The sequence below is a fragment of the Mobula birostris genome, chromosome 12 (assembly GCF_030028105.1).
Source record: "Mobula birostris isolate sMobBir1 chromosome 12, sMobBir1.hap1, whole genome shotgun sequence".
Taxonomy (NCBI): Eukaryota; Metazoa; Chordata; class Chondrichthyes; order Myliobatiformes; family Myliobatidae; genus Mobula; species Mobula birostris.
This window is the reverse complement of record NC_092381.1, coordinates 7,131,575-7,150,503: the sequence shown is the minus strand read 5'-3', so window position 1 is coordinate 7,150,503 and position 18,929 is coordinate 7,131,575. Positions and strand designations below refer to the sequence as shown.

The 18,929-nt window shown below is 44.5% G+C and overlaps 2 protein-coding genes across 2 annotated transcripts in view; one reads left to right on the top strand and one right to left on the bottom strand.

The window, feature by feature from the left end:
- The window catches only part of rpf1 (ribosome production factor 1 homolog), a 41,975-nt gene extending 33,037 nt beyond the window's left edge, over positions 1–8,938 (top strand). The window contains exons 7-9 of the mRNA XM_072273288.1: positions 3,103–3,284; positions 5,535–5,661; positions 8,576–8,938. Coding sequence (XP_072129389.1) covers positions 3,103–3,284; positions 5,535–5,661; positions 8,576–8,617 — 351 coding nt within the window. The 3' untranslated portion in view covers positions 8,618–8,938. The remainder of the gene's footprint in view (positions 1–3,102; positions 3,285–5,534; positions 5,662–8,575) is intronic.
- Positions 8,939–14,234: 5,296 nt separating this feature from the next.
- The window catches only part of gng5 (guanine nucleotide binding protein (G protein), gamma 5), a 30,872-nt gene continuing 26,177 nt past the window's right edge, over positions 14,235–18,929 (bottom strand). Inside the window, exon 3 of the mRNA XM_072273287.1 lies at positions 14,235–14,562. The gene's annotated coding sequence lies outside the window, so the exon portion shown is untranslated. The remainder of the gene's footprint in view (positions 14,563–18,929) is intronic.

Here is an 18,929-nt window from a genome sequence, read left to right as displayed (position 1 = left end):
GTCACAATTACGACAGAGAAAGTACTCAGGAAGCTGAATAGGCTAAAGGTCAATAAATCTCCTGGACCAGATGGAATGCACCCTCGTGTTCTGAAGGAAGTAGCTGTGGAGATTGCGGAGGCATTAGTGATGATCTTTCAAAAGTCGATAGATTCTGGCATGGTTCCGGAAGACTGAAAGATTGCAAATGTCACTCCGCTATTTAAGAAGGGGGCAAGGAAGCAAAAAGGAAATTATAGACCTGTTAGCTTGACGTCGGTGGTTGGGAAGTTGTTGGAGTCGATTGTCAAGGATGAGATTACAGAGTACCTGGAGGCATATGACAAGATAAGCAGAACTCAGCATGGATTCCTTAAAGGAAGATCCTGCCTGACAAACCTATTACAATTTTTTGAGGAAATTACCAGTAGGCTAGACAAGGGAGATGCAGTGGATGTTGTATATTTGGATTTTCAGAAGGCCTTTGACAAGGTGCCACACATGAGGCTGCTTAACAAGATAAGAGCCCATGGAATTACAGGAAAGTTACATACGTGGATAGAGCGTTGGCTGATTGGCAGGAAATAGAGAGTGGGAATAAAGGGATCCTATTCTGGTTGGCTGCCGGTTACCAGTGGTGTTCCACAGGGATCAGTGTTGGGACCGCTTCTTTTTACATTGTACATCAACGATTTGGATTATGGAATAGATGGCTTTGTGGCTAAGTTTGCTGACGATACGAAGATAGGTGGAGGGGCCGGTAGTGCTGAGGAAACGGAGAGTCTGCAGAAAGACTTGGATAGATTGGAAGAATAGGCAGAGAAGTGGCAAATGAAGTACAATGTTGGAAAGTGTATGGTTATGCACTTTGGCAGAAAAAATAAATGGGAGACTATTATTTAAATGGGGAAAGAATTCAAAGTTCTGAGATGCAACGGGACTTGGGAGTCCTCGTACAGGATTCCCTTAAAGTTAACCTCCAGGTTGAGTCGGTAGTGAAGAAGGCGAATGCAATGTTGGCATTCATTTCTAGGGGAATAGAATATAGGAGCAGGGATGTGATGTTGAGGCTCTATAAGGCGCTGGTGAGACCTCACTTGGAGTACTGTGGGCAGTTTTGGTCTCCTTATTTAAGAAAGGATGTGCTGATGTTGGAGAGGGTACAGAGAAGATTCACTAGAATGATTCCGGGAATGAGAGGGTTAACATATGAGGAACGTTTGTCCGCTCTTGGACTGTATTCCTTGGAGTTTAGAAGAATGAGGGGAGACCTCATAGAAACATTTCGAATGTTAAAAGGCATGGACAGAGTGGATGTGGCAACGTTGTTTCCCATGATGGGGGAGTCTAGTACGAGAGGACATGACTTCAGGATTGAAGGGCGCCCTTTCAGACCAGAAATGCGAAAAAATTTTTAGAGTCAGAGGGTGGTGAATCTATGGAATTTGTTGCCACGGGCAGCAGTGGAGGCCAAGTCATTGGATGTATTTAAGGCAGAGATTGATAGGTATCTGAGTAGCCAGGGCATCAAAGGTTATGGTGAGAAGGCGGGGCAGTGGGACTAAATAGGATAAAATGGATCAGCTCATGATAAAATGGTGGAGCAGACTCGATGGGCCGAATGGCCTACTTCTGCTCCTTTGTCTTATGGTCTTGTGGAATGTCACAAATTCACCACACTCTAGCTGAGGAAGTCTTAGTTATAAAGGAGCATCTCTTTATTTTTAGGCTGTGTCTTCAGATCCTGAAGTCTCCTATTAATGATAACATCCTCTCCATTTCCACTCTCTCCAGTAAAGGGATGTAGAGAGTAGTAGGCTCAACTCTATACATCATGGGCACATCCCTCCTTACCAGTGCTAGTATCTACAGGAGGCGCTACCTCAAGAAGGCAGTATTCATCATCAAAGATCCCCACCGTCCAGGCCATGCCATCTTCACACATGAGGATGCAGAAAAGGAATCTTCCTCAGCTGAGAGACTACATTTCCAAGTATAGATTAGAGTGGTGGGGTCTGTTTGCCTTTGAAAAGAGAAAGCTGAGTGGAGGTCAACTGGAATTGTACAAGATGGCAACATCCCTCATCAAAGATCCCCACCTTCCAGCCCAGGCCATCTTACAGCTCCCATCGGGCAAGAGGTACTGAAGTCTGAAGCCCACATTAGCAAGTTCAAGAACAGTTACTTTCTTTCAACGGTTCGGTTCTTGAACCATCTTGCAAAACCCTAATCACTGCAGTTTAGTAACACTATGACTACGTTATACTAAAATTCACTTTGTGGTTTTTCATCCTAATTGTGTTCTTTCTTGTGAAATTTCTGTTCTGTGTATAGTTTGTTTTTTTTGAATGCTGTTTATCTGATGCAATGTGCCTGTGATGTTGCTGCAAGTAAGCTTTTCATGACACCTGTGCAGACATGTGGACTTGTACAGATGGTAGTAAACCCAACTTTGACTTTAATTATGCTATCAACAATTCATGATTTTGAACCCACCAGTAATTTCATGAATGAAGTCCTGACCTGGGCGCCATGATGGCGTAGTGGTTAGCACGATACTTTTGTCTCAGGGCTTCCAGAGCTCAGAGTTCAATTCTGGCACCGTCTGTAAGGAGTTTGTATGTTCTCCCCATTGAACTGCCTGGATTTCCTCTGGGTGCTCTGTTTTCCGCCCACAGTCCAAAGACATACAGGTTAGTAGGTTAATTGGTCATTGTAAGTTGTCCCATAGTTGGGCTAGGTAAATCAGTGGGTTACCGGGCAGCACAGCATTGGGTCAGAAGGGTCTGTTCCACACTATATCTCTAAATAAAAATACAAATGAAGGGGATCAGCCTGCAAATTCCCCTCCATAGATGCTGCATGACCTGCTGTGTTCCTCCAGGATTTTGTGTGCTGCCCTGGATTTCCAGCATCTAGAGAATCTCATGTGTTCATGAATTGTTGTTGGGTCAAAATCAATTAATGGCAGGAAGCTCACCTGAGCCAGTGACTGGAGTAGTTTGAGAGTTACTAAAGTATATTTTCCCCCTCATTAGTAAGAAGTTATGGTGAATGAGATATAGCTACAGGTGTTGCAAAGTTTAAAATAAAATTAAATAGCTTTTATGGTCTTTGTGTTAGAGACGAGGAAAGGAACCAACAGGACATTACCCTGAGGTGATCCTCAATAATTTTTCCACCCGACTGGGACACAGCATTGGGAGAATGTTCGCCTCTCTGTTCCCATACAATCCACAGTTCCTGGGGCGGCAGGTGGTGACTTTTCATAACCAGCGCGACTACATCTTCTTCAGATTCCACAGGTACATGTTAATACCTTTTTTTTCTTGTGTTATCTTGGCAAACAGGACGAACATCTGTATCTATCTGTGCATACCTTTATATTTGTATCAGGAAGGACCCGATTTGTTTTTTTTATTCTAGTACAGGTTGAGTGCCGCTTATCCAAAATGCGTGGGGCTGGAAGTGTTTTGGATTTTTGAATATTTGCATCGGTATAATGAATACTTTAAGGTTGGGACACAAGTCTAAACATGAAATACATTTATATTGCATATACAGTTTATCCTTCTGGCTATCCATCCCATCGGATGATGATGGTTCCTTTCAGTCAGTTAGTGGGGTGGTACCCCACTCCTCAGAAAAGAACAGCATGTGCGTGAATGGATTTTAGGTGAGTAGGGGGTTGCACAGGTCCAGACCCGCCCTCTCAACATCCCCTCCGGGATCCAGCGGCATGGTGGGGTCCAAGACGGCTGGGGGGAGTTCTGTTGCAGTGAATGGCCAGACCAAGCTACGATGCAGGGGATGCCCTTTTCACGCTTCGTGGCACGTGTTTGCTAGATGGCCGCTGACCCTACGAGAGGGTTCATTCGCCCTTTGACAGGTCTTGTTTTTCGTCCTGCAGGGTGTCTAGCCACCCTCCTCACCAGGCAAGCCTGGTGGGGTGCCAGTTTAGTCGCCGACCACGCGACAGGTAGTACTGGGTTACGTGGTACCAGTAGCGCTCAGACGAGTGACCTGCTTATACATACATTTAGAAGGTAGTTTATATAATATTTTTAATAATCTTGTGCAGGAAACAAACAATAATGGGTACATTGAACCATCTGAAAGGTTAGCTATCATGACCTCAGCTGTCCAGCTGGACGTTCAGTAGCTGTTTGGGATTGTCATCATTCTTGACTGAATTTATGTGCTTCTGGTTGTTGTCTTATACTTGTTCATACTTGTTATACATCACACCTGTGTACTGATGCAGCAGTTCAGTGTTTTAGATTTTAATCGACGGTCTTGGCAAAATCATTAATGAATTCCTCTTCTGCTTCATGATCAGCAGACACTTTATCAAAACAAATCTTTAAAAATTTAATGCCGTAACTCTTCTTAAATTTCTGCAACCAGCCTGCTGAATATTCACAATTACCTTCAGTTTTCAGTTTGCTGTCATCTTTGCTTGTTTCATGATCTGCAAACTGTTAAATGGTGTATGTTCATTCCAATGCTGACGAATCCACTCTTTCAATACACAATCAAGATCTTCATTTTTTGCTTCATGCAGTGTTTTTCTGTTTCGCATTGACCTCTGTTCATTACATGTGTGAGGTTACTTCTCAGAACTGTCTGTGATATGCAGAGACCTGCGAGTCGCCTGGGATCCTTCCCAGGACCTTGTAGAATTTTCTGTTTGTGACATCATGTCAGCGCTCAAAAAAATTCAGATTTCAGAAGCTTTTAGATTTTGGAATTTTGGATAAAGGGTGCTCAGCCTATAGTGTATAGATGCTATTAGGTTTCTGAATGGTCCATGAATACATGGGAACTACCTTGTTATTCCTCTCTTACTCTTATTTATTTTTTGTAACTTATAGTAATTTTATGTCTTGCATTGTACTGCTGTCACAAAACAAATTTCACATCTTCCTTTGTTGCTCCTCCTGGTTCCCTTTCTTCCATGCTCCATCCTCCTCTCTTATCAGATTCCTTCTTCAGCCCTTTACTTGTTCCACCTATCCCCTCCCCGATTCATAATTCATCTCCTCCTCCCCTACCCACCTACTTTCCCCCTCACCTGGTCTTCCCTATCAACTGCCAACTTGTACTCTTACCCCCCCCCCCCCCCCATCATCTTATTTTGGCTTCTTCCCCTTACTTTCCAGTCGTAATGAAGGGTCTCAGCCCAAAATGTCAACTGTTTATTCCCCTCCATAGATGTTGCTTGACTTGCTGAGTTCCTCCAGCGTCTTGTATGTGTTGCTTACGATTTTCAGCATCTGCAGAATCTCTGGTGTTTATGATAATAAACCTAATTCTGATTCTGGTTCGGATTTGGGGCTGGGTATCGTTTAATTCTCATTGGATCTTTGACAGTCTTTTTTTATGGGTTCTTCTAGGTTTCTTTGTTTTGTGGCTGCCTGTTATGAGTCTAATCTCGAGGTTGTATAATGTATACTTGCTTTTTTGTACTTGAACTTTGAATTATTCCTATATGACTCTTTGATTAGTAATCTTGATACTTGTCAAGTTAATTGGAAGGTGCTTTTTCCTTCAAGGTATATATTTCGGAATGAGAAAAAGGTTGGTCTTCAGGAACTTGGGCCACGTTTCACCCTGAAACTTCGCTCTTTGCAGAAAGGGACATTTGATTCAAAGTATGGAGAGTACGAATGGGTTCACAAGGTCAGTCGTGAAGACATTTTGGTTGTCTTACCCTGCAATTATTAGACTTTTCCTCATTTGAAAGAATTTAATAAAAGTTTGTTGGGTTTTATAGCTCAGCGGTCCCCAACCACTGGGCCGCAGAGCATGTGTCAGCTGCACCTTTCCTCATGCCCTGTCACGCACTGTTGAACTTAAACATAGGGTTACCAACTGTCTCGTATTTGCCGGGACATCCCGTATATTAGGCTAAGTTGGTTTGTCCCATATTTCCCCTGCTAAGGTAGAGCGTTCCTATGAAACCTTTCGTGCCGAAATGGCGTGAAGCAAAGAAGCAATTACCATTAATTTATATGGGAAAAATTTTTGAGCGTTCCCAGACCCAAAAAATAACCTACCAAATCATACTAAATAACACATAAAACTGAAAATAACGGTAACATATAGTGAAAGCAGGAATGATATGATAAATACATAGCTTATATAAAGTAGAAATAATGTATGTACAGTATAGCCGGGAAAGGCAAAACCGATTTGTGGGGGAAAAAATTGGCACGTACAGCATGCGCACGGCTACGCGCATGTCATGCATGCGCACGCAGGTGCCCGCTCAAGGCTTCATGATCATGGTAGTCTTTCCTGGGGTAAAGTGTCCCGGGATTTGACTGCTACTTTTGTCCCTTATTTGGGAGTGAGAAAATTGGCAACTCTAACTGTAAAAGACATGTTGAGGTGAGTTTAACCCTACTTGAACGCCACCCCCCCCACCCCTGGTCGGCCGGTTCGCAATTTTAAACAGGTCTGCGGTGCAAAAAAGGTTGGGGACCCCTGTTAGAGCTATTTCTATAATCTATTGGACCGTCTAATTTTCCATGTAGCATTTCAAATGAAAATATCAGATGCTGTTAGAATGATATTTAATGGTTATTTATTGTTGTCAGGCTGATTACGTTTTTATAATAATGCCATAAGAGATGGAGCAGAATTGGGCCATTTGTCCCATCGAATCTGCTCCATCATTCTATCTTACTCCTGCTGACACACAGGTCAGCAACAGCAGCTCGCCAGAGACCTCTGTTCTGGGTCAGTCTTTCAGATTGTCCCCAAGTGTAGCCCATCGAAGATCATTTCTCTTCCAGGGTTGAGGTTTTTGGAACTTCTGTTGGTATTTCTTCTGTTTTGGATTTTGTGGGGTGGGGTTGTGACTTCATGCCCAACAACCCTCCTTTTGATCCGGGCTTGGAACAGTCCATGGCAATGCTCCGCCTCCGCCTCAACACTTCTCCCTGTAACTGTTTACTCCCTGACTAACCAAGAACCTATCAACCTCTGCTTTAAATATACCCATTGACCTAGTCTCCACAGTCATTTGCGGCAATAAATTCACCATCCTCTGGCTAAAGAAATTCCTCCTCACCTCTGTTCTAAAGAGGTGTTACTGTATTCTGAGGCTGTGCCCTCTGGTCCTAGCATTGAAGCATACTTAGCGATTGAGAAGAGCTGTATTATTTATACCATTTTCTGATCAGAAATGACCAAGTAATTTAGCTTCTGGTCTCCAAGGTGCTGTTTGACCTGCTCAGTATTTCCAGCATTTTCAGTTTCTCTTTTGGGTTACTGATGTTTTCTATTTTATTGGCAGGAATTTATTATTTAGTTTTGAACTCAGAATTGGATTTAATATTACCGGCATATGTCGTGAAATGTGTTGTTTTGCAGCAACAGTACAATGCAATACAGAATAATATAAGAACTTAAGTATTACAATAAGTAGTGTCAAAAGGGTGCATTGAATAAAAATAAATAGGTAATATTCATGGGTTCACTGTACATTTAGAAATGTGATGGTGGAAGCGAAGAAGCTGTTCTTGAAATGTTGAATGTGTGTCTTCAGGCTCCTGCAAAACCTCCTTGATAGCAATGAGAAAAGGGCATGGCATGGTATGGGTGATGGGGGTCCTTAACGATGGATGCCACCCTTTTGAGGCATCACCTTTTGAAGATGGTATTGTATAGGCAAGTACCCGTGATGCAGCTTGCCGAGTTTACCATTTCTGCAGCCTTTTCCGCTCCTGTGCAGTGACCCCTCCATACCAGACAGTGATGCAACCATTCAGAAAGCTCTCTGTGAATGGACTGTCCACTGTCTGTGTCCTCTACCGTAAAGATCAACTGATGAAGAAAATACTGTCCATTGCTTATATGTTCTAGTGTGTGTCAGTGATCCTTTGAGGCTAGAATAGTGTAGAGTTCGAACATTCTATTAGTAGAGATGTTGGAGGATGAGTGTGTGCTGTGAAATTAGGTTTGCGGGTTCTGCAAGTGGGACAGAAGACACTCGTTAACGGTAGATAGGTTAACTATTTATTTACAGGACAAAACAGACACAAAACATTCAAGCTACACTCAGTTACAAATACTTACCCAAAGTGTGCACCTGAGCCCTCTTTACTGCAGCACACCTCCATTGTTTACTGTTTCCATGGCACCAACCCCCAGCTCACGGCAACCAGGAGAGCAAAAAGCAGCCACGTGGTTTCCGCGCACTGGGTTTAAACTCCAGCATGCTGTGACATCATCAGCTAAACAGCTATTTAATACTGATTTTTTTTTTACTGCTATTTTATATGTGCCTTGTGCTGTGTATGATGGTTGGTTCTGCGTTTTGCACCTTGGCCCAAGAGTAATGCTGTTCTGTTTGGCTGTATTCACGGCTATTTATGACAATTAAACTTGAACTTGAAAGGATGCAATGCTCCTTACATGGGCCAACCCCCACCTCCCATGGGGGAGCAGCTTTCAGTGAGCGGGTACATTTGACACTTGCTGAAACAGAGCCTCTACCACTGATTGGGGTTAATGGACAGATCACTGAATGTATGTGTGCTCTTTTACTGAATGCAGTTCTTGACTTTTATTCTCTATTTCTCTTAAGCGTCACGAAATGGACACAAGCCGCAGGAAATTCCACCTGTAACGCAGGACTCAAACAGGACTGGATACACCAACTGTTGCTACACCTTAAGTATTTTGGTAATCTGAAGACCAGCAACACAGTCTCATCATTTTCACACAAGACTGACATGAACTGAGGCTGTAACAGTGCTTGAAGAAGAACGACATCTCAGAATGCTGACTTCCTTGTAAAGTTTCTGCTAAAGAGAACTAAACTCCCAAATTTGGAAGTTTCTGGCTGGGGTGTACTTGTTCTTCAAATATAAAGAATACCTTATAATTACTGTTTTGTAGAAGGACTGTAGGTTTAAATCAATTAAATCATTCATTTGAATATACGCTACCAGAATTGTTGGTGTGTGTTGGGCAAATGCAGGTTTACTTTAAAACAGCTTTGTTCTTAAACATGGGTTACGGGTGAAAGGTAAAATGAGGGGGAAACAACGTCATTCAGAGGGTGGTGTGAGTGTGAAATGACCTGCCAGTGGAAGTGGTGGATGTGGAATTGATTGCAAGATTGATTCCTCTGACTTAAGGTAATTTTTCCCCTATCTCCCTTCTTCCTGGGTGCAGGTTGATGGGACCAGGAAGATTAATGGTTTGGCATGGACTGGATGGGTTGTAGGGCCTGCTTCTGTGATGTAGTGTTCTGTGACTCTATGAGCTGGGGGCAGCCCGCAAATGTCGCCTTGCTTCTGGTCCCAATGTAATGGGCCCACAACTCACGAACACTTACAAATCCATACGTGTTTAGTACACGGGATGAAACCGGAGCACCCGGAGAACACCCACATGGTTACGGGGAGAACGTGTAAACTCCTTGCGGACAGTGGTGGGAATTAAAACACAATTGCTGGTGCCGTAAAGCACTACGCTACCATTGCAGTTGTATGAAACGCTGGTTAGTCTGCACTTAAAGAACATTGTATACAGTTCTTGTCGCCACACTACAGGAGGTTGTGTAGCAATAGAGACTGTACAGATGAGATTCACCAGGATGGGACCAGGAGTGGAGAGCTGTTGGTTATAACATGCGCCTTCATGGTACAGACCCTGTGGGCAATTGATCACTCATCAGTGTCGCCTACTGAAATGTCACAGGAGATTGGAACATTAAAAAAAACGGGTGCGTCTGTCAGAGGCCTCAGCACTCGACCTCTCCCTCTCCCCCCCTGCAGAATGTAACATGGGAGCAGTGAGCTGTTGGTTTCCCCCTCACTGTGGTAGGAGTGATGCCTCTCTCTCATTAGTGAGAGAGAGCCTGTGGGATGTCAAACTGCTGTGTTATCGATTTTATCTAGATCATGGTTTCTTCAGGGGCTTGGCTATTGCTTGTGTGGTGGGGGGGGAATGATGCTTCTTGCTGGAACAAGTAGGGGAGGGGTAGGAGGGAGGGTTGATGCTTTACTGCTTGTGTGCGTAGTGGGGTTGGAGGGCTTTGGGGTTCTAATGTTCTTCTATCACTCATTCTTGGGGAGGGTTTTGTTTGGTTTCGTGGATGTCTGCCAAGTGTAAGAATTTCAGGTTGTATTCTGTATATAATCTCTGATATTAAGTGGAACCTTGAATCATTGGAGAGGCTGGGATGGTTCTCATTGGAACAGAAGAGACTGAGAGGTGACGTGAAAGAGGCATAGATTGGATAGAGAGTCAGTCCTTTACCCCAGGACGGGAGTGTCAAGAACCAGATGACACAGCTTTAAGGTGAGTGGGGAGAATATCTGAGGGGAAGGTTTTTCCACACAGAATGCTCCCAGAGGAGGTGAATCAGAGTCAGGTTTATTATCACTGAAATGTTGTACTGTGCAAAAGTCTTAGGACATATATATAGCTATAGGGTGCCTAAGATGGTTGCACAGTACCGTAGTAATTTTATGTCTTGCACCGTGTTGCTGCCACAAAGGAAAAGCAAATTTCATGACGTGTGAATGATGATAAACCTGATTCTGATTTGGGTCTCTTGTGGACTGACAGTGGGCAGGGGACAGGGAGGGGTGAATCATGGTTGGGAAAAGGGGAAGAGAGAGGGGAGGGGTGGGAAGCAACAGGGGGGCATTCTATAATCAATAAACCAATTGTTTATAATCAAATAACCTTGCCCTGTGCTCTGCTGGATGTATCTCCACCTATGCCGCCCCTGCCCCAGCACTCCTCTGCCACCCGATCAAAACTTCTCCATGGAAGGCTTCCAGACCGTTCCGGCTGACTGGAAGTGCACTGAGGGCGGTAAGCGTAAAGGAGTTGGGTGCTTACTGTTCTGGTTAACAACGGATGGTGCAATCCGGGTCATATTACGATCGAGGAACGTGTTTGTAGACTGGATATTGAACTTTTTACTGTTGGACTTCAGCCATATTCCACCGAGATACAACACTGGGCGGCACGGGAGGTTGTTCCTACCTGTGGCCATCGAACTTGCAGCTCCCGCTAATGCCCCACCTCCCCCTCGTACCCCATCCGTCATTTATTTATATACACACATTCTTTCTCTCTCCTTTTTCTCCATCTGTCCCTCTCACTATACCCCTTGCCCATCCTCTGGGCTTTCCCCCCCTCCCCCTTCTCCTTCTCCCCAGACCTCCTGTCCCATGATCCTCTCATATCCCCCTTGCCAATCACCTGTCCAGCTCTTGGCTCCATCCCTCCCCCTCCTGTCTTCTCCTATCATTTTGGATCTCCCCCTCCCCCTCCCACTTTCAAATCTCTTACTAACTCTTCTTTCAGTTAGTCCTGACCAAGGGTCTCAGCCTGAAACGTCGACTGTACCTCTTCCTAGAGATGCTGCCTGGCCTGCTGCGTTCACCAGCAACTTGATGTGTGTTGCTTGAATTTCCAGCATCTGCAGAATTCCTGTTGTTTGCACCATGAACATTGACTTCTCCAACTTCTGGTAATTTGTCTCCCTAGCCCTTTTTATCCTCATTCCGGTTAAGCTACAGAGGGTTGTAATCTCAGCCAGTACCATCATAGGCATTAGTCATCCCACTACCAAAAACATCTTCAAAAGGTGGCATCCATCAGTAAGGACCCTCAGCAGCCAGGGGTATGTCACCCTTTCATTGCTACCAGCAGGGAGGAGGAACTCACACTATTTTAGAAAACAGCTTCTTCCCTTCCAACATCAGATTTTTGAGCTGCCATGAACACTACCTCAATATTCTTCTTTCGCACTATTTACTTTTTGTAACTTAATTTTTTGTCTTGCTCTGTGCTGCCGGCATAAAGCAAACTTCACAACGTATCAGTGATAATACATCTGATTCTGATTGGCTTTAACAATGAGCCCATGGCTGACAGAGTAAACAACTGTTAGTCTTTATCCCCTTCCCCTTCTTTCTTCAGTTTCCCACCCTGGCCTCTTGCTTCTTCTCACAGCCTTACACCTTCCTCTGGTGTCCCTTCTCCTTCCCTTTCTCCCTTAGTCCATTCTCCTCTCCCATTAGATTACTTCTTTGGTCATTACCTTTTCCATGTATGACCTCCCAGCTCGTTACTTCAAACCACCCCCCGCCTTCACCTAGTCTCTCCTATCACCTGCCAGATTGACTTCTCACTTCTATTATCCCAGCTTCTTCCTTCTTCCTTTCCCGGTACCGATGAAGGGTCTCAGCCTGAAACGTTGAGTGTTTATTCCTCGCCGTAGATGCTGCCTGACCTGCTGTTTTTCTAGCGTTTTCTGCCTGTACAGTTCTGTGCAGGTTATGAATTGTTTGCCAGACACTGAATAGGAAGAACCTTTATTTCTGATTCTGGAATGCTTGTTGCTTACAAAAAAGAGAAAGACTGATGTTTCTTTACATGAGAACCACACAAAAAAGATAAGGCTGAGATACAGGTCACAAAATGATTCAGAATCAAATGTTTCAAAAACGCAATGCCATGCACAAGATCAATTTAATACAGTACTTTACTCTATTTGCTACCTCACTAATTCAGGATGAGAACTGCCATAAAATTAGTTTGCCAGTCACTCCTAATCTGCACATTTAAAAAAGTTTATTGAAAGATTTAGATTCTTGGACTAGCCTACACTGCAATAATACTAAACAAGACTGTAAGTCAACAGTGGAACCACATTATGCCCATTTTGAATTGATTAAGTACTGCATATACCAGAGATTAAGATTCTAAATAGTTGTGGCTTTATGCCAAACCTCCTAAGTTTGAATACTTGACTGACAGAATAAGACCTTGTACATCTTACGTACTTTCCTCAGAACCAGTGAACTTTCTAATATAGAAAGATATACCATGGTAACAGACCCCTCTGACCCAACAAGCTAACGTGCCCACTTTAACCATTATTGCTGGCAGCTCATTCCAAACACACACTGCCCTTTGTGTGAAAAAGCCTTGCCTGATTGTCCCTTTAAACCTGTCGCCTCAGATCTTTGTTTCTGTATTTCTTTTTTTTGGGAGATGCAGCATGGTAATGGGCCCTTCTGGTCCAATGAGCCTGTGCCTTCCAATTGCACCCATGTGACAAATTAACCTCCAGAAACTGTCTGTAAGGAGTCTGTACGTTCTCCCCATAACCATGTGGCTTTCCTCCAGGTACTCCTGTTTCCTCCCACAGTCCAAGGACATACTGGTTGGTAGAATAATTGGTCAGTGTAAATTGTCTGGCGATTAGGCTAGGGTTTAATTGAGGGTCGCTGGGTGTCGCAGCTTGAAGGTTCGGAAGGGCATATTCTGAGCGGTATCTTAATAAATAAATAAATCAACCATGTCTTTAGAATGAGGGAGGAAGCACGCAGTCATTGGGAGAAGATACAGTCTCCTTATGGACTGCGGCAGAATTGATCCTGGTTTGCTGCCACTGTAATGTTATATGAACCATTACGTCACCGTGTTGACCCAACATGACTAAATGCCACGAAGTAGATGGCAACGCTGCAACCCATTTGTGTGTCGCAAGGCCACTGCTTACCTCACTATAGGAAGGATGTGGAAGCTTTAGAGAGGGTGAGAGGAAATTTGCCAGGACACTGCCTCCATTGGAGAGCTTGTCTTATGAGGACAGGTTGAGTGAGCTAGGGCTTTTCTCTTTGGAGAGAAGAAAGATGAGAGGTGACTTGATAGAGGTGTATAAGATGCTGAGCAGCATAGGTCTTCCCCACTCCCCTCCCCCAGGGTGGAAATGGCTAACACAAGGGGGCAAAATTTTAAGGTGATTCAAGGAAAGTATAGAGGAGATTTCAGAGGCAGGTTTTTTAAAAAATACACAAAATGGTGGATGTGTGGAATGCTCTGCCTGGGGTGGTGGTAGAAGCAGATACATTCGGGACATTTAAGAGACACGTCGATGGTAGAAAAAATGGAGGGCTATGGGGGTGAGTAGGTTAACGGTTTGGCACAACATGGTGGGCTGAATGGCCTGTACTCTGTTAATAATGAATAACAAAGGTGAGCTGCCTTCAAAACAATACCGTAAAAGTTGCACGTCTCAAGACAGTTTCTAAATTACAGCTCTTTCAATGAATCTCAACTATTACACTTTTGTCAGATGAAAGTCTTGGACAAATTAACATGATCAATACTGAACCTCGCTAGGGTGCTTTTGAAACCTTGGGAGTGGTATCTGGTGTGTTGGGAAGAGCATTCAATCTTGCACACTAGTATATAAAGTATCAAAATGGTTTTAACCACAATATTTAGATATTTATTACAATGTCATTACAAGTGTACAAAGTTTTTAGAAATAGCATTACACCCAAGCTACTAATATTGTAACTACAGCACCAGAATGAAGCAACAAGTGAGGTTTAAATCAGTATCAAAGGACAATTTTAAAAAAAAAATGACAGTATGGAGAGTTGGCACAGATTACAAGAGATTTTCAGAAAGATCCAACACGGCTTGCCTGTTGGTTTGAAGGCCACCGAGAATCAAGATTAGTGTAAACATCTTCATTATTTTCAGAACCATGCGTCAAGGACAAATTTCCCATTGAAGATCCAAAAGTACCTGCAATGAAGAGAAAATAAATTATAAGGCATCGGTCAGAGTACTTTTGGACTATTGAGAGCAATTTTGGGATGTGCTGGCATTGGAGAGGGTCCTGAGGAGGTTCACAAGAATGATCCCAAGAATAAAAGGGTTAACATACGAGGTGCATTTGATGGCTCTGAGCCTGTACTCAAGGGTTTAGAAGAATGGCGAGGGGTGGGGGAATCTCATTGCAACCCTATTGAATATTGAAAGGCAAATCATAAAGAAAGGCTGCAGATGCTGAAAATCCAAAGCAACACACACAAAATGCCGGAGGAACAGCAGGTAAGGCAGAGTCTACGGAGAGGAATAAACAGTTGACGTTTTGGGCTGTGGCCCTTTGGACGGCATTTTAGAAAGGCCTGGACAGAGTAGATGTGAAGAGGATGTTTCCCATGGTGGGGGAGTCTAGGACCAGGGGGAACAGCCTCAGAACAGAGGGATGTCCATTTAGAAGAGAGATGAGGAGGAATTTCTGTAGCCAGAGGGTGGTTAATGTGTGCAACAGATGACTATGGAGGAAAGTTCATTAAAGTGGAAGTTCATAGATTCTTGATTAGTCAGGACATCAAAGGATATAGGGAGGGGGCAGAAGAATGGGGTTGAGAGAGATAGTCAGCCATGATAGGAATGATGGAGCAGAATTGATGGGCTGAATGGCCTAATTCTGCTCCAATGCCTTATGGTCTCATGGACATAGACTGGTCAGCTGGGACTAAGAGCACTGAATCCTGTGATAACAGTTTACCAATCTAAGATACACTTTCTATGTGTTAACTTAATCTATGCCAGTATGTTATAGGGAGAGGTTGCCCAGGCTACCCTTCATCTCTTGGAATGTAAGAGAATGAGAAGTGTTTAAAATAATGAGATACATAGAGTCACCTCTCATAGAGTGGGGGAGATTCAAACAAGAGGACATGAGTAGAGAGTTAAAGGGCAAAAGTTTGGGGGGGGGAACTTCTTTACTCAGAGAGTGGTGGCTGTGTGGAACGAGCTTCCAGCAGAAGTGGTCGAGACAGGTTCGATGTTGTCGTTTAAAGTTAAATTGGATAGCTCTGTGGACAGGAAAGGAATGGAGGGTTATGGGCTGAGTGCAGGTCGGTGGGACTTGATGAGAGTAAGAGCTCGGCACGGACTAGAAGGGCTGAGATGGCCTGTTTCTGTGCTGTAATTGTTATATGGTTATAGATAAGGCAGTCTTTTCCCCAGGGTAGGGGAGTGAAAAATGTAGATATAGGGTGAGAGGGCACCACCACGGTGTAGAGGTTAGCGCAATGCTATTACAGCTCAGGTAGTCAGAGTTCAGGGTCCAATTCCGACATCTTCTCTAAGCAAGCTTGTGCGTTCCTTCCTGTGTGCACATGGGTTTCCTCTGGGTGCTACTACATGTGCTAATTAGCAGGTCAATTGGTCATGGTAACTTGTCCTGTGACTGGGCGAGGGTTAAATAGGTGAGTTGCTGGGCAGTGCAGCTTATTGGTCTGCCCCACCCTGTATCTTAATAAAGAAATCTCAAAGGGACCCGAGGGAGCAGGTGCAACGAGCTGCCAGAGGAAGTGGTTGAGACAGGCACAACAGTGCCACTTAACAAACACTTGGACAGGTACACGGAGGGTCAGTGCCTAGAGGGATATGGTCCGAGCGCAGAAAATTGGGGCTAGCTTGGTGTGCGTGGTGGTCGGCGTGGACTAAGTTTTCCCTTTCACAAGGTTCATAAGCTCTGGAATCCTCTTCCTCAAAAAATGATGTTGGAAACAAGAGTATTTGTATCTTCTTAAAGTGGAGGTAGATGATTGCTTGTCAAGAGTCTAAGATCCCATTGAAGCCTACTGATACCCGAAAGGCCTGGATAGAGGGGATGTGGGAAGGATCACAGGTCAAAGTAAATTTATTAATGAAGTATATATATGTCATTATATACAGTCCTGAGATTCATCTTCTCATGGGCATTCACAGTAAATACAGGAACAAAATAAAAGCAATAAATATTGAGAACATGAGATGATGAGTCCTTGAAGAGACTGGATGAGCTGAAGGTCCTGTTGCTCTGTTGTTCCATGTTCCCAAGATCAATCTAACCCTTCCCTCCCACATAGCCAGAAACAAGAGACAATCTGCAGATGCTGGAAATCCAAGCAACGCACACAAAATGCTGGAGGGATTCAGCAGGCCAGACAGCCTCTATGGAAAAAAAGTACTGGTTGATGTTTCGGGCTGAGACCCTCCAGCAGAACTGGAGAAAAAGAGCTGAGGAGTAGATTTTAAAGCTGGGGGAGGGGAATCCAGGAGGGGGAGGGATGAAGTAAAGAGCTGGGAAGTTGATTAGTGAAAGAGACAGAAGGCCATGGAAAAAAGAAAAGGGGGAGAAGCTCCAGAGGAAGGTGATGGACGGGCAAGGAGATAAGGTGAGAGAGGGAAATGGAGAAGGGGTACAGGGGATTGGGGGCATTACCAGAAGTTTGAGAAATCAATGTTCATGCCATCAGGTTGGAGGCTACCAAACAGAATACAAGGTGTTGTTCCTCCAACCCAAGAGTGGCCTCATCACGACAGTGGAGGAGGCCATGGATGGACATATCAGAATGGAAACGGGAAGTGGAATTAAAATGGGTGGCCACTGGGAGATCCTGCTTGTTCTGGCGAACAGAGCGTAGATGCTCGGTGAAGTGGTCTCCCAATCTACAGTGGGTCTCACTGATATACAGGAGGCCACACCGGGAGCACTGGCCACAGTAAATGACCTAAACGGACTCACAGGTGAAGTGTTGCCTCACCTGGAAGGACTGTTTGGAGCCCTGAATGGTAGTGAGGGAGGAGGTGTAGGGGCAGGTGTAGCCCTTGTTCAGCTTGCAAGGATAAGTGCCAGGAGGGAAATCAATGGGGAGGGAGCGATCCCTGTGGAAAGCAGAAAGTGGGGGCGAGGGAAAGATGTGCCTGGTGGTGGGACCCCGCTGGAGATGGGACCCCATTGGAGGTGGCAGAAGTTTCAAAGAATTATGTGCTGGACGTGGAGGCTTGTGGACAAGAGGGTGGTGGGAGGATGGGGTAAGAGCAGGAAGATGTGTGTGAAATGGAAGAGATGCGGTTGAGGGCTGCATTAATGGTGGAGCAAGGGAAGCTCTTTTCTTTGAAAAAGGACATCTCCCTCGTTCTAGAATGAAAAACCTCATCCTGAGAGCAGATGTGGTGGAGACGGAGGAATTGAGAGAAGAGGATGGCGTTTTTACAAGTAACAGGGTGGGAAGAGGTTTAGTCTAGGTAGCTATGAGAGTCCGTGGGTTTGTAATAGACATCGGTGGATAAGCTGTCTCCAGAGACAGAGACAGTGAGATAAAGAAAGGGAAGTGAGGTGTTGGAAATGGACCAGGTGAAATTTGAGGGCGGGGTGGAAGCTGGAGGCAAAGTAAATGAAGTCGGAGTACTTCCCCCACCTTTTAAATCTACTCCTCAGCTTTTTCTCTCCAGTCCTGCTGAAGGGTTTTGGCCCAAAGCGTCAACTGTACTTTTTTCCATACATGCTGCCTGGCCTTCTGAGTTCCTTCTGCATTTTGCACATGTTACTCCCACATAACCCTCCATTTTTCCATCATCCATGTGCCTATCTAAGAGTCTTTTAAACGTATCTAAGGTTTCTGCCTCTACCGCCACCCCTGGCAGCGTGCTTCACACACCCAGCACTCTGTGTGTTAAAAAAACCTACCTCTGACATCCCACTTATACTTATATTTTCATCAAATCACCTTAAAATCATGCCCCCTCGTATTAAAAATTCCCATGCTGGGAAAATGTCTCTGTCTGTCCATTTGACAGTGCATTGAGGGAGGACGTGTGGGCATGTAGCCAAGTGGTTAAGGCATTAGACTAGCTACCTGAAGGTTGTGAGTTTGAGCCCCAGCCGAGGGAACGTGTTGTGTCCTTGAGCAAGGCACTTAATCACACATTGCTCTGCGACGATGCTGGTGCCAAGCTGTATGGGCCCTAATGCCCTTCCCTTGGACAACATCAGTGTCATGGAGAGGGGAGACTTGCAGCATGGGCAACTGCTGGTCTTCCATACAACCTTGCCCAGGCCCGCGCCCTGGAGAGTGAAGACTTTCCAGGCGCAGATCCATGGTCTCCCAAGACTAACGGATGCCTTGTTATGAGGTAGGGGGACACAGAACATAATGCAGAATAAAATATGACAGCTACTGAGAAAATGCAGGACTCCTAATCCCTTTGAACCTGTGCTCTCTAGTATCTGACAATTCCACCCTGGGGAATACATTCTGACTGCCTAATGGTACAAAAATAACAGGGTTGTTATCATGGGTGACTTTAACTTCCCTAATATTGATTGG